Source organism: Osmerus eperlanus, chromosome 6, assembly GCF_963692335.1.
Source record: "Osmerus eperlanus chromosome 6, fOsmEpe2.1, whole genome shotgun sequence".
NCBI lineage: Eukaryota > Metazoa > Chordata > Actinopteri > Osmeriformes > Osmeridae > Osmerus > Osmerus eperlanus.
Window position 1 is genome coordinate 12,930,530 of NC_085023.1, and position 14,162 is coordinate 12,944,691.

A 14,162-nucleotide genomic window follows, 5' to 3' on the forward strand; every position below is an offset into this window, starting at 1 on the left:
TTGCCATTGGTTGTTGCTACGTTTGGAAGTGTCTAACGTATTGTGGTTGTGACAAGAATCTTTCTTTAAAGTACCCTGTACTATATAACAGTCACAAATGATCCCTTAAACACTGTTACAACAGAGATCTGAGTGGACTGGACAAGTGGAAACAATATGGCAGCAATTCCAAATCAGCCAAACACATGACAAGATGGTGCTATGACCACATTATTTCCACCTGCCAAAAGGTTCTGATATCCACTCCTGAATAAAAAGCAGGGTTTAGGGGTTGATTGTGAAGTGGCTTTACTAATCCTTGGCTGGAAACATCTCTAGTTACTAATGTGTTGCTGCGTACAGTTGTCTGCAGGCAACCAAGACAGGAAAGGAAAATGGAGAAGAGGGTGTTTCACTTGAGGGAAAAACATGAGGGTCCAATAAAAAGAAAGAAAGAAAAAAAGGAAAAATAAATTAACAATTGGTTTAATGCCCTTACCCTGTTGCCAGGCCAAGCCAGCTGCCATGGGCTACACTACTATTGCCATAGAGACGAGAATCAGCTGGTTTGATGTGTCTGGGCGGGTACGTCGACCGGGAGAAAGAGTCCCTTGTGTGTTCCCTTTTCACACGGAACGCGATGGGCTACTTGAAATGTTCCCGTTCCAGAAGGGAATGGATTGCCCTTTGTTCTCGACTTGACTGCTTCTTTGGAGGACGCTATGACTGACTGTGAGAAAGAGACGGTGACACTGGGTTTCTGGCCTGGCTGTTGGCACTGCCCCCAGCCCTCCACTTTGCCTGTGTAGAAGGGCAAGGTGAGGATGGGGCAGGAGAGCCAGAAAGGCTGGTCCATATGCAGATAGGCTTGGCCTGATCACCTGAGATAGCATTTAGGGGAGAATGCAAATGCAGGGAACAGGATGTCTGTACTGCATTATGTGTGTGTGTGTGTGTTGCACACGGCACGCCCATGTTGGTACGGTGTTCTAAGGGGAAGACATGACGGTGGTGTGGACAATGGGAAGGGATGTGATGGGAGTTGGAAGATCCAATGGAATTCCAACAAGAAAAAATTGCCACAGACCCTGTAGCATCTCAACTAAAAACAGAGAAAGAGAAGAGAAAGCAAGAGAGGAAGTGAGAGAAAGCAAGCGAGAGAGAGACAGAGAGAGACCACCGACTGCAGAAGGAGAAAATACAGCTGAAGACGTGGAGAAAAGGGAGGAGGAAGATAGGAAAGACACGGAGCAGATCTCACCATCAAATAAACACTGGAGCTGGACTTCCTTTTCTGAACAGATAGCAACAGAGAGGAGGAGGGAAAACAGGGAATCATAAAAAATAAAAAGAAACCAATAAAAAAATTGGGACAATCAGGCTGCCAGTCAGATCCCACAGAGAAGAACAACCACAAAAGCTTTTGAAGGGGGACAAAACGGACACACAGGGAAGGCAGTCTACCGAGAAAATCCTAAAGCTGTTTGGAAGCAGCATTTCTACCATAGTTCAAAAAAATTGAAAATATATGTGTGTCTGTGTGAGTTTTGATGTTAAGTTTGCACAGCAACTAACAAGAAATCTGCTGTATTAACAAAGTTTAATTGGTTTGTGTAGATTGGTTTTATTTAGACAGTTTTGACCCTGGTCGATCATGGCGCTTCACTGCATGCACCGACTCCCTCGTTGATCAAAACAAAACGACCCCTGGATCCATGAGCATCATACCTCAGGACCCTGGGAATAATAGCAGTGGTCTGTTGTAACCACATGGTAAGAGTTAGGGCTAGACAGCCTTTCTTAAGACGAACAGTTGATTTGAAGGCCCTTCCGATGGCCATTTGTTTCCTATGGCAAATTACACTTGTATTGCCTAATATTTAAACAACCTTTTAAAGAGATATTTTTATAAATATTCACTTGTGAAGACCACAACTTTAGTCCACACCCTCAGTGAATAGTAAGAAATAAGTCCATCACAACCAAATGTGTGAGGAGAAAGAGAGAGAATGAGAGATAAGAGTGAGGGAAGTAAATACAAAGAGAGATTACAAAAGCGCAGTAAACCCAATCCAATCATTTCTATGTCACATTGGACACTTACCTTGACTCCATCGGATTTTTTGTTTAGTAAACTTTTGCATGCTGAAAGAGAGAAAAGAGAGATGGGACAATCAATAAGAAGGAGAACATCAACAGAGCCAGCACAGATTGATCTGGAAACCAAAAAGGGTGAACCGGGAAGTGAAGGACCATGCTTGTTCTGTGGGGTCACCAGGGTTTCGCACACGCCAGTGTTCTAGTGCAGATCCCATGTGGTCAAGTTGCATTATGTCTGGTGCTTTACTGAACCAATCAGCATCATCACCACAGAGACATTAAGCTATTTTTACAGTGTCACGTGCTGTAAGTATTGGGACAGTTATTCTTTTGTTGTGTTCAAGGTTGGCTGTACTGTATTTATAGTATGTATCCCTTCAGTGCCTGTGTGTGCCATCCTTTGAACTCTAATAAGTCTTTCAGTACAGAGCCAAAACAACTAAAAGGTACCTAGTCACTGTCCCAATACAAATGATGGGTAGTGTAAGACCAGCATATGAAGTCAGCGCCTGCTTTAAAACCCAACTTTGCGGCGACACTTTTTTTTAAATTGAATAATAAAATGGGATATCTATACCTAGGATTAAAGGCAGTTCTAGAGGACTGCACATGCCTCACACTAACAGTCTATCACAAACATGCTCTTGACAAAACCCACACTGTGCATACGTTAAAAAAAAGAGTCTTCCACGACAGACAGAGTAACACAAACAAACACAGAGACAGGCTAACAGGTGACAGACACACGGAGATACACACTCAAAGACACACGAAGACAGACGCACACACACAAACACGTACAGGTATTGTCATTGTCACTTCAACCAAACGTCAACCAGTTCTCCTATTCCCTTACCTTCCGTGGGGAAAAAAAGAGAGGAAGGAGGGCAAGGAAAAGGCAAGATTGAAAAAAATATATATATTGATCAGTACCCTGATATCTGAATATTGATAACGACGACTGCAGGCACACAAAAAAGAAAAAAACCTTCTCAGGCTCGTTCGCAGGTGGTTCATGCGATGAGGTGGTTCGTGTGGGTCATATCAAAAGCTTGGGCATGCAGAATCCACAGCAAACCACATCTCCCAAAGTGCATCTCTGCCGAGGAGTGCATCATAGGAGGAAAAAAAAGACACAAAGAGACAAACTCTGTGGCCCAGTATAGATAGTTCCCCCCCTAGCCATCTAAAGCCAGGGGGGATCATGGGATTTCTCTCCACTGGTGCATCTAACACTAAATACACTTCCATCCAATGGGTGCATTTGTGAAACCGGGAATTCAAACGAGAGACAACGTGACAGAAACAAGGTGACAGGTCCGTGGGGGTCAGCCCGAGCTAGGTTTCCTGTGGGCGGGATGATCAATGACCAATCAAATCCAAGCTGCCATTGACATCCAGTAGGTGTGCTGTCTCTCCTTGGGCGGGGAACGGTGGGCAGAAAACCAAGCAAGCAAGACAACAGAGAAAGAGACAGATTGAGAGAGAGAGAGACAGATTGAGAGAGAGTGAGAGAGACAGATTGAGAGAGAGAGAGAGAGAGAGAGAGAGAGAGAGAGAGAGAGAGAGAGAGAGAGAGAGAGAGAGACAGATTGAGAGAGAGAGAGAGAAAAAACATGAGAAGGGGATATTGGAGCCTGGTGCATCTGGCTACCCATGCAGGCTGGCAGACGCAGAGACACATGCTCGGCTGGCAGGAGGTGCCAGGCAATGCAGAGGAATGCGGGGGGCATGGCCATCGACCGGGGCCCTTTGGATAACAAAAAGACAAAAAAGAAAAGAAAGAAAAGCCGGATGCTTGCTTGCTTTAAGCGACGGAACCGTCGGAAAATCCAAAACGAGCCTCCCTTAATGTGTCTTGGCGAAGCTTGCGTTGTATCGGAATCGGAGACATGCACACACACACACACACACACTTACTAGACATGGAGCTGTATATTTGTGTGCATCTACTAAAGATGAAGGAGGTTAAAGGATAAAGGATGGTGATTAGTCTGGGTGACGGGACAGGAGAGAAGCTCACTGACAGCAGCAAGGCCGCGTGGAAGCAGGATAGATCATGTTCCTGACAAACGGAATTACTATGGAGGGGGGGGGGGGTACCCTGGCCGTGTACTATGTCCGTGTGTGTGTTCGCATGGCGAGGAGATCCTTTTCAAAGTCCCCGATGTTCGGATGCACTCTGCATCCTTGAACGCTCGTGTGCGTTCACGAGGCTTCCGGAGAGTCACCCTGTCAGCTGCCATGAGCTGCTCTGTCCAAAACAATCAGTATAGCGTTGATCAAGTTTCAACGTTTTTTAGCCCAGACAGTGGTGGAGTACCTAACCCTAATTCTGGGCCAGCGGGTGTGGCTTCTCTCTGGTCTGGGGTTGTGTGAGTAGGGCACTGGGGCAGGAAGTGTGTGTGTGTGTGTGTGTGTGAGAGAGGATGTTTCGACGCTCGAACGGGGCCACTCAAGAACAGCAAGGTGCCAGTGTGCAGACGGGCGAGGGGGGTGGGGGGTGGGTAGGGGGGCAGACAGGCGGGGTACCCCGGGGTCACATGCTACCGGACCGGGGCGGAGGTCACTGCCCGGTTGACAGCGCCAGGCTGTCGCAGCCCCCTTAAGCGGACATACCTTCCTGTGCCATAGCAGCCGTGCTGGTGGTGGCTGCAGGGGTGGTGTGCTGTCGGCCAACTATTGGACAGAGAGGCGTTCAGTTCGGACGGGGCCGGGCAGGGAGGAGGGCGGAGCCTTGCATGAGCGCAACGTCCCCTCCTACCCCCCCCCACGCCCTCCCCTTACACCCCCCCCCCCCAACACACCCCGACACAGCCCCCGTTTGGGGACGAGCCTTCGGCACACTTACCCCCCTTCAGTGAACCCTCAACGCTTACACAAAAACACCTTCGACGCCATGTTGGTGGTCACAACCGGAGGCAGTGACAGTGTCTCACGGGGACATGACCTGTGCACACCACCCGTCACACCACGCCGTCGAGTGAACTGACCAGCCTTCAAAAAGTATGCTTGTGGTAACAGGCGTGTGTGTTCATCAGCTGGGATACTGCTGTACTGAACAGACGCTAAGCAGTGTGCAATAAAAGGAGTTTGGGATGTTGGGTGGTTTATGTACGGACAAACAGCCCATTCAGGGGGCCCACTTAGAGGCCCCGGTAGGAATAAAACATGGAAATATCCCCAGACACTTGGACTATACAACTTCTAAACGTTCGAGTGAGCTGAAACTAAATGGGGTTACGACCCAGAGATCGTTAAGTACTCATCCTCTCACCTGAGAAGTTTCTGGACACCAGCATGGTAGTAAGGATAGCTCCCTGGGAAGACAGGAAACACACTAGGGTTAGAGAACGAGAGGAGAGAGAGAGAGAGAGAAAAGAGAGAGAGAGAGAGAGAGAGAGAGAAGAGAGAGAGAAGGACGAAAGGAGACAGGACATAACTGATTTTACACATTTTAAACACTTACTTTGAGTTTTCTCCGGGCGTTGAACTTGCGCAGGCACTCCACGGTCTCTTGGCGATGCATCATGGAGGCCACGGTGGAGCGTTGCTGCATGGGGGGGAGAGAGAGAGAGAGAGAGAGAGAGAGAGAGAGAGAGAGAGAGAGAGAGAGAGAGAGAGAGAGAGAGAGAGAGAGAGAGAGAGAGAGACCGGGAGGGATCAGAGAGACAGAGAGAGAAGCAAAAGAAGAGAGGAGGAGAGCCCAGGAGAGACCCAGGAACAGGAGAGAGGTGGGGAGATCACAAGAGCGGGGGACAACAAAAAAAAAAAGAGAGGAGGTGAACATCGGCCCCCCATCGAGCGCTCGACACAGCAGCCTTCACAGCGGCCGCTAACAGGGTGGACGCGGGTTGATCCCACGCCAGCGGCTGAGCGGAGGAGCCGGGGCGCGGCGAGAGCAGGTGCTCCGAACGCCAGCGCCGCAGGGTGCTCGTCATCCAGTCACATCCAGGAGGACGCACGGGCGGGACGGGGGGATGGAGATCTAACACAGACGGATGTGCTCGGATAAAGGGGCTATCAATACAGAGCTGGGGTGGATGGCGTTACCTGTCAGCAAGAAAGAGTTTCCGGAATAGACTACGGATGGAGACAGATGATAGGGAAGCCCTCAGAAGTACCTTGACATCTCTAATAGAACCGCTTCCCTGGTGACAGTAGATATTGATATACTAGATGTCCATGAGGGGGGTTCAGGTGTGTGTGTGTGTTGTGGGGGGACGGACGGAGGGGGGTACTTACACAGACCCATGGGTGTTTGAGGGCCTGGTCAGCAGTGATCCTCTTGGCTGGGTTGATGGTCAGCATCTGGTTGATCAGGTTCTTAGCCTCCGGGGTGACGGTGTCCCACTCTGGAGAGGGGAACTGAGAGGGGCAGAGCAGGGAGGAGGAGAGAGGGGGAAGGGGGTATGACGGAGATGGGTTGATACACATTGATACAAAGCCATACGTGCTGTAGATACACCCACACTCCGCTGAGGGATGGGGATGCTGTGTAGGACTGAGGGGCCAGTCAGGTGAGTGTGAGGACAGAGTCCTGTAGGACCTGGTCCATGGAGGGCTTTTCTGCTCCTCTTAACCCCGGCTAATGCCTTCTAATCACACTGTGTCCATACTGCACCCCTATGTCACACACACACACACGCACGCACGCACGCACGCACACAGACACACACAAAAGCATTCTCAGGCAGCACCAGAATTGTGCTGCCTCATTTTAAGGGAATAATGAGGACTTTTAATTGCCTGGTGAAAAAAAAAACATTTATTGGATCTTTTCGGTCACACCACAATCAACTACCAAGGCATTAAATGATTTACTTGTGTATCAATTTGCAATCACTCGACACTTAATCAAATCTCAAATTAGACTGTGCAGAGAGAGAAAAGGACACAAATCTTTTTCACAAAAAAGGTTTGTGAAAAACAAAAGCAGTCGTGACTCCTTATTGACTCCGCTCCCGTTACGTGCGTTAATGAACTGCCATCCCCTCGGATCATGCAGATTCAAATCCATAATGCATTCGAATGTCCCAGAGGAATAGGAAATAATAATCGGGTTGATGAACATCGTTGATTTACTTGTTTACTTGAGTCGTAATGAGCAATATCCCGGTCTGTATCAGGAGAGGCAAACACTTATGCGTATGGCTTTGCACAGACAGTAGAGGAGACTCATTGAAACACAACTAAGATGGATACTGTATAGCAGGTCGTTTCTCAAGCTCGTATATATACTGACCATATAGATTTATGTTAAGTCCAAGGACTTTCTATAAGCCACACTCGCCAGTTGAGCCATGTTTAATTTGCAGGTGTATGTGTGTCCATCTCCTGACTCCTACCCCTGTGTTAGTTCAGAGGGCTGGCTCGCTCTGACAGGATCAATGGTCAGGGAAACACATCTCTCGATCACAGCCAATTAAAAATGAATGCGGGCGTCAATCTGGACCGGAACCACTTGGGTCGATGCTCGGCTTGACTCACCATGTGTGTGTCTGTCTGCAACACGGCACGTGCGCGGAAACACACTCAAAAGGCGCACAAGCCCCAGAACGAAGCCCCTGCGAGTCTCTCTCTCTCTCTCTCTCTCTCTCTCTCTCTCTCTCTCTCTCTCTCTCTCTCTCTCTACAGTACTAATGGCCTGAGTGCTGCTAAAAGCTCCTGTTAGCCCGACTCAAAAGCACTTGGGCTGCTTCCCCAAAGCCTCTGGTTTGCCTCCCATGGCCTCACCCTGACGCGAGCGCACGCACGCAGGCATATTATTTGGACACAGGCAAAGAAAACGGACGCGCCCATACAAACGGCGTCACTCGGTGCCGACGCATTGCTTCTACCCGTTTACCGAGTCCCACCTGTGAGCATGTCCACACACACACACACACGCCCTCCTTATGAACGCTAAACGCCCATCAGACAGCCCCCGCTTGTCCCCGCGAACACACGGAACCCACAAATCTGCCGTGATCCAGCGGTCTGAGGTGTAGATAGAGGAGAGGGTGGGAGGCGGACGGTCGGAACTCACGTCGTAGGCCCCGGCCTTGATCTGCTGATAAAGCTTGTGCTGGTCCTCGTCCCAGAAGGGAGGGTAGCCCACCAGGAGGATGTACAGGATCACGCCTGCACACACACACAGAGGATTAGCGCAAACCGCCACAGGCACCCATAACGTGCGCATACACGGGGACCTACCGTCACACACACCCTACAGACACGGTATACAGAAGTTCATGGGCGCACGCACCAGTGAGCACGCGTGCGACACTCACCACAGGCCCAGATGTCTACAGGCTTGCCGTAAGGATCCTTCCTCAGGACCTCTGGGGACAGGTAGCCAGGTGTGCCCGCAAAACCTGAGGGCATGACACACACACACACACACAACAGACACACAAATCACACAAGAGACACCAAGACCTTATCGGGACAGGAAGCCTACCTCTCATCTCAACCTCAAATCTCTTCGTTGAGATCCACTCATCTCAGTAACCCCTCCCCTCCCCCCGCCCCTCCTTACTTACAGATTTAGACTCGGCCGACCATTCATAATAACCTCATCAAACACCAAATGGGAGGGTACCCACGGGGGTGTGGATCCTATATAAATGAGTGCAGGCTCTTTCAGACTGGATGGAGCCAGCCTGGCCCCCAGTAGAGTGCTGGTGGAGGGTCTCTGAGGGCTGCAGGACGGCAGCCTCACACTGAGAGGCTGGGAGGAGAGGCTGCGGCTTCAAGCTCTCTCTCCAGCTGGATCGAATCAAGGCCCAGTAATGTGTGTGTGAGGCCTGTTAGGCTCTGTTGAGGACACCATCAGAGGTGTGTGTGTGTGTAAGGCCTGTTAACCTCTGTTGAGGACACCATCAGAGGTGTGTGTGTGTGTGTAAGGCCTGTTAACCTCTGTTGAGGACACCATCAGAGGTGTGTGTGTGTGGAGGGGAAGTTCATCCAAGGAAAAAAACATCCCGTTGGTGTGTTTTTTTTTAACATGCAGCACCGGTCTGCTACCACGTTCTGCAAATGTTCTACCCAGGAAATCAAATCCACCCTGGAAAGTGTCTGCTTACCGAACCATGCCTGCTGTTCTCCCTGCACCTCGATGGCCAGGCCAAAGTCTGCCAGCTTCACTGCCGCTCCCTTCAGCTTGCTGGCCAGCAACAGGTTCTCTGGCTGTGGACACACACACACACACACGCACGCACACATGCACGCACGCACGCACGCACACACGCACGCACACACGCACAACACAAAGAATGTACTGAACACTGGAACTGGTACATGCGGCAGTCGAGAGTTTATTTGCAATTTGAACAGGCACATTGGGGGTTGTTGGGTAGAGCTGATCTTATGAGAGCTTATCTCCCGATGGAGACAGACTGCCATGGTCACAGTTTTTCATCTGTCAAAAAGAACGAAAAACCAATATCCGTGTTGTCGTCTAGGTCCGCAAGATGATATTGGCTGTGTAGGACCACGAGAGGATCAGGTAGGGACCAGGAGCTCTGCGTGGTCCGTCAATAAAGAGACCAGCGATGCCATTGCAGTTGGGCGGGTTAGAAGACTACAACTCCCTGCAGTCTGGGTGTTTCCGAGAGGAAACGGGAGAGAGTAGCAGGGCTTGTTAGGCCTCATACGTCAGGCGAGGAGACAACAGGGGCCAGGAGGGTCTGTGATGTCAGCCCCGTCCCTCTGGGCAGCGATGTCGGGTGCCTCTGCGACACACCCCCCCCTCTCTCTCTCAAGAACTCTAGGATTGATGACGCCACCACAGACAAACTAACGCGTGACTCTTTTACCAAGTCTCCTCTACAGCCTGTCAGGTTGTTTTCTCTCTTTCTCTACGTCTCCCACTCTCTCTGTGTCTCTCTCTTTCCCACTCTCTCTCTCTCTGTCTCCCACACTATTTCTATCTCTCTTTCTCTTTCTCACGTACACACACACACAAACTCACTGGATACGCAGAGGGGTGGGGATAAAAGAGGAAGAGGAAATGGGGAGAGAAAGACAAAAATTCAAAGACACGAGAAAGAGGTGCGACGATGAGAGAGGGCCAGAGAGATGGAGATGACACCCGTGGGTGATGTATTAGAGGTGGCATAATGAGTCCCCCTACAGTCCCTGCTCTGGTGCTGCAGCGCGGTGACATCACCCCTCCAGGGGTTGCCATGGCAACCGGGCAGTCACCAGTAGCGCATTCCCACCCCCCCACCCCCCACCCCCCCCCCCCATCCCTTGTTTACCTTCAGCCATACTGCCTCCAGAGAGGGCAGGCTGGCAGAATGCCCACTGTGCTCACGATGTGTCAGTCTAGTTGTACGCGTGTGTGGAGGGGGGGAGGTCTTCCTATCTGTAAGGCGGCTGGAGGTAGATAATGTCCCCGTCTCTTAATTGTCCGTTTTCCTTTTGCGTTGTCTGTTTGCGAGTTTTTTGCAAAAGACTAAAAGAAGCCTGCATATACAGCGAACAAGAAGAGACCTAAACTTCACCATGGCAACAGTAGATTACACACACACACTTCATTTATTCACCGGCCTTACTATGTGATTAAGCATATTTTAAATCTTGATGGCTGCCAACCGATTGACTACGGTGTTAGTGTGAGATCTAGACATGAGATACAGGGTGTAGAAGGGCGGATGGGAGTTGTAGTTTACCGTGGGCAACTTCTGAACAAAGACTAACCAACGGACACATTTTGCCGGCAGGGTTTCTCACCAGGGCCTCACCACTCACATCCACTTCCCTGCTCAAACCAGGCCATTCCACAATAGCCCCAGTCCGCCCACCAACAGAGATTCAACTCGTTTCCTACGCCGCAGAGCCCACCGTCCTCTCAGAGTAAGCCTCCTAGTATACATCTATCTGCGTCTATCCACCGTGGCTTCATCCCGGCTAAAAATAGCTCCTGAATGTTACTCCGTCTGCTGACGTCAGAGAGGGAGGGAGGGAGAGGAGGGGGGGGGGGGGGAGCGAGGCGGACGGACAGGGGATGATAAGCACCTGGAGCACGCCGTCTGCCTCCCAGCCCCTCCTCCAATCACTTATCCCCCCCTGTCGCCGTGACGCAGGGACGGCTGGCGCGTCAGCGCGCGTGCCTGTCTGCCTTTTCATCTCCGTGGCGTGCGCGTGACGTGCGTGTGACGGCCGTCGTCGTGACACGGAGGTGTATCCAGGGGTGATGGGTGTGTGCGTGTGCGAAAATCGAGGCGGATCGACGTCGCCCTGCCTCCCAGGTGGTTGGGATGATGTCGCCGTGGAGATGGATGACTCACCTTGAGGTCCCTGTGCACAATGTCATGCTGGTGGATGTGGTGGACACTCTCCAGGATCTGGTTGATGCACTGGCTGTAAACAGAGGGAGGGAGGGAGGGAGGGAGGGAGGGGGAGAGAGAGCACACGTCAGTCTACGAAAGGAAACTCAAAGTTAGCTAACAGGACGGAATAACCTGTGAGGAGGGAAGCCCAGAGTGAGGTAAAAAGAAAGGAGATTTCAAGAGACAGAACACGAAAAGAGAGAGACAGATGGGGGGGGTGGGGGGGGGGTGGGGGGAAGAACACGAGAGAAACATGGCAACGACAGATTGAGAGTAACTGTATCCACAGCGTGTGTGAAGCCAGAGGAGCCGTAGCGAGCTGGCCTCAGCCTTTTCCTGTCCCGTTCTTGTTTTCTTTGAGTCCGAAAAAGCTGGTGAGACCAGCAGACACGTTTACCAAGTCACCTTCGCGCCAACGCAAATGTCCTACTGCCCCTTTCACTTACATCTGTCATAGCATAGCGCCCACCATGAACACAGGCACGCATGCACGCACACACACACATACACAGTATATACACACTAATATCATTCAGATGTTTTTGCTGGCTTTTTCCAAACTGAAAAGTGAGATGTTCTCTGGCTATTTTCTAACGATGGCTGCTCCCTGCCAAAATAACATCATCTACTCTTTTCCACGGCTTGTCAGGGCAAATGGTGCCCATTAGCACAAATTCATTTGTAGGCTGGCCTGAACTGTCACTGTTAATATTAGGCTGTTCTTAGACGGGAGTACGTGTCAGGAAGATATGGGTGGTTTAACGGTACAGAATTTTGGTGTGTGCATGTTTGTGGTTGTGTGTGTGTGTTCTCTCGTACTGTATCACAAGGAAAATCTATTCTCGTTCATGCTATGCTCCCCATTTCATTGTTTAGATCCATGCAAATGCCTTCTCTTGACCTCGACTGAAGCCAAAAATGGAAGCAGGGTCGATATGTCAAGCAGGAAAGAGAAGGCCGACGATCTGAGGAGACGAGGGGAGAAAGAGAGGGTGGAAGAGACACACACACACACACATCCATCCATCTACATTTTCACTCTCTCTCTCTCTTTCCCAGTGTCCTTCCTTGTCCATCCCCTCTCCTCATCTCACCCCCCCCCCCCCCGCATCTCTTCCCTGTACTTGTGAGAAGTCATAACCCCCCCCCCCCCCCATCATATTCACTCCCCTTCCTCTCTTGCTTGATGAAGTGTGCAGCAGAGACAGCAGGGCAGGCTCCTAGGAGGCAGGGACAGTCGAGCCCTGTGGGCCTGGAACCTCCAGCCTGTTCCCATGCCGGGCCTTTGTCCTTCTGGTGGCTGACGGCTTCCTCCCCTCCCCTCCCCTCCCCCCCCCCCCCCCCCCCCACCCCCGGCTCACACACGCAGCTTGTGAAGGCTAACGCCTTGCCTTGGGTGGGAGAGCGTCAGTGTGCTAATGCAGTGCAGTCTGTGTCTGGGCGTCTAGGCAGGAGGCCCCAGAAGGGAGGGGGGGGGGGGGGGGTGAGGAGGGGGGGGGTAACGTCCTGTGTCAGGAGTCAGGAATGGGGAAGTGTGTCCGCGTGCGGGCAGGGCCCGCATCTCAAAAGCAATCGTGGGCGATTGCGTGAGTGTATGTGTTAGGGTGTGTGTTGTGTTTGTGTGCACGGTTCCTCCGGGTGTTTCCTCCATGTGTGTGTATGTGTGTGTGCGTGCGTGTGTGGCGCACGAGTGCACCCACCTGGCGTCGGCTTCACTGTAATACTCTCTGGCGACAATGTCTTCAAACAGCTCTCCGCCAGTGACACTGTGACGAGGAAAGAGACAACATCTTAGCGCGGCACATGGACTCCCGTCTGTAGACATGGCTCACACCTTCACACAAACAAAACACACACACACGACGAGGGAGCAAGTGTATCTGGACACCAGCGAAACACATGTATACAGACACACACAAACACACAAGCACATACACAAAATGTACCTGCATGCACTACACAAACGATTGTTGTTTGAGCAAAATGGTGACTTGTCAAATGTATACTTGTTCCAGTAAGTAACAGTACAGTATACTTTTCCCAAACAGACAAAAGATATGGTGTAGAGCAGATGTGTGAGAGTGAAGAATCAATATTCCCATGTCTCCTTTTAGTCTGCTTGCCCCCTGTCCCCTTACCCCTTGTCCCTATGGCCCCTGTCCCTATGCCCCCGTCCTTTACCCCTGTCCCAATGTCCCCGACCCCATGGCCCAGCCCTGTGCCACTATCAGTGCAGTCCCAGCAACGTGTGTGTCACTAAGGGCTCTCAGACCCCAGCCACTTGACCCACTGATAACCACTTAGTCTAACATAGACTGGAGTGAGGGAGGAAAATAAACTGTGTGTGTGTGTGTACTCACAGGTCAAAGACAAGGTAATGGAAGCCCTCCTCTGAGATGCTTTCATGCAGGCGTACTGTGGAGGACGGGAGGGAAGAGAGGAGGGGGAGGAAGTTAGAGAAACACGGTTGCCGGGGCGTCCACCCGCATACATCTGCCACCCTCTCAACACACACACACACACACACTTTACAGCAATGAGGCCACGAAGGATAGCGACTGCTGTGTGGCCACATCAGTGCGTGCGTGCGCGCGCATGTGTGTGTGTGTGCCTTCACCAGACAGTGGATATAAATCAGACGGCAGGGCCATAAACACAACGGGTCAAATAACAGCAACAACATATCATACTATTGCCATCTCTTGAACTCTCGGAGACACACTAACTCTCTCTCGCACACCCACACACCCGCACACACCCACAGCC

At 51.1% G+C, this 14,162-nt stretch overlaps 1 protein-coding gene across 23 annotated transcripts in view; it reads right to left on the minus strand.

Moving 5' to 3' along the window:
- camk2g2 (calcium/calmodulin-dependent protein kinase (CaM kinase) II gamma 2) overlaps positions 1-14,162 on the minus strand; it is a 50,632-nt gene that overhangs the window by 14,566 nt on the left and 21,904 nt on the right. For 14 of the 23 annotated variants that reach the window (XM_062463678.1, XM_062463663.1, XM_062463677.1 and 11 more), the window contains exons 4-14: positions 13,757-13,811; positions 13,097-13,162; positions 11,355-11,427; positions 9,147-9,249; positions 8,352-8,435; positions 8,108-8,202; positions 6,325-6,447; positions 5,549-5,632; positions 5,357-5,399; positions 4,699-4,758; positions 2,084-2,124 (exon numbers count right to left, since the gene is read on the minus strand). In XM_062463678.1, coding sequence (XP_062319662.1) covers positions 2,084-2,124; positions 4,699-4,758; positions 5,357-5,399; positions 5,549-5,632; positions 6,325-6,447; positions 8,108-8,202; positions 8,352-8,435; positions 9,147-9,249; positions 11,355-11,427; positions 13,097-13,162; positions 13,757-13,811 — 827 coding nt within the window. Of the gene's footprint in view, positions 1-1,240; positions 1,274-2,083; positions 2,125-4,698; positions 4,759-5,356; positions 5,400-5,548; positions 5,633-6,324; positions 6,448-8,107; positions 8,203-8,351; positions 8,436-9,146; positions 9,250-11,354; positions 11,428-13,096; positions 13,163-13,756; positions 13,812-14,162 lie in introns of all 23 variants that reach the window. The other 9 variants (XM_062463668.1, XM_062463676.1, XM_062463669.1 and 6 more) reach the window with 3 other exon arrangements.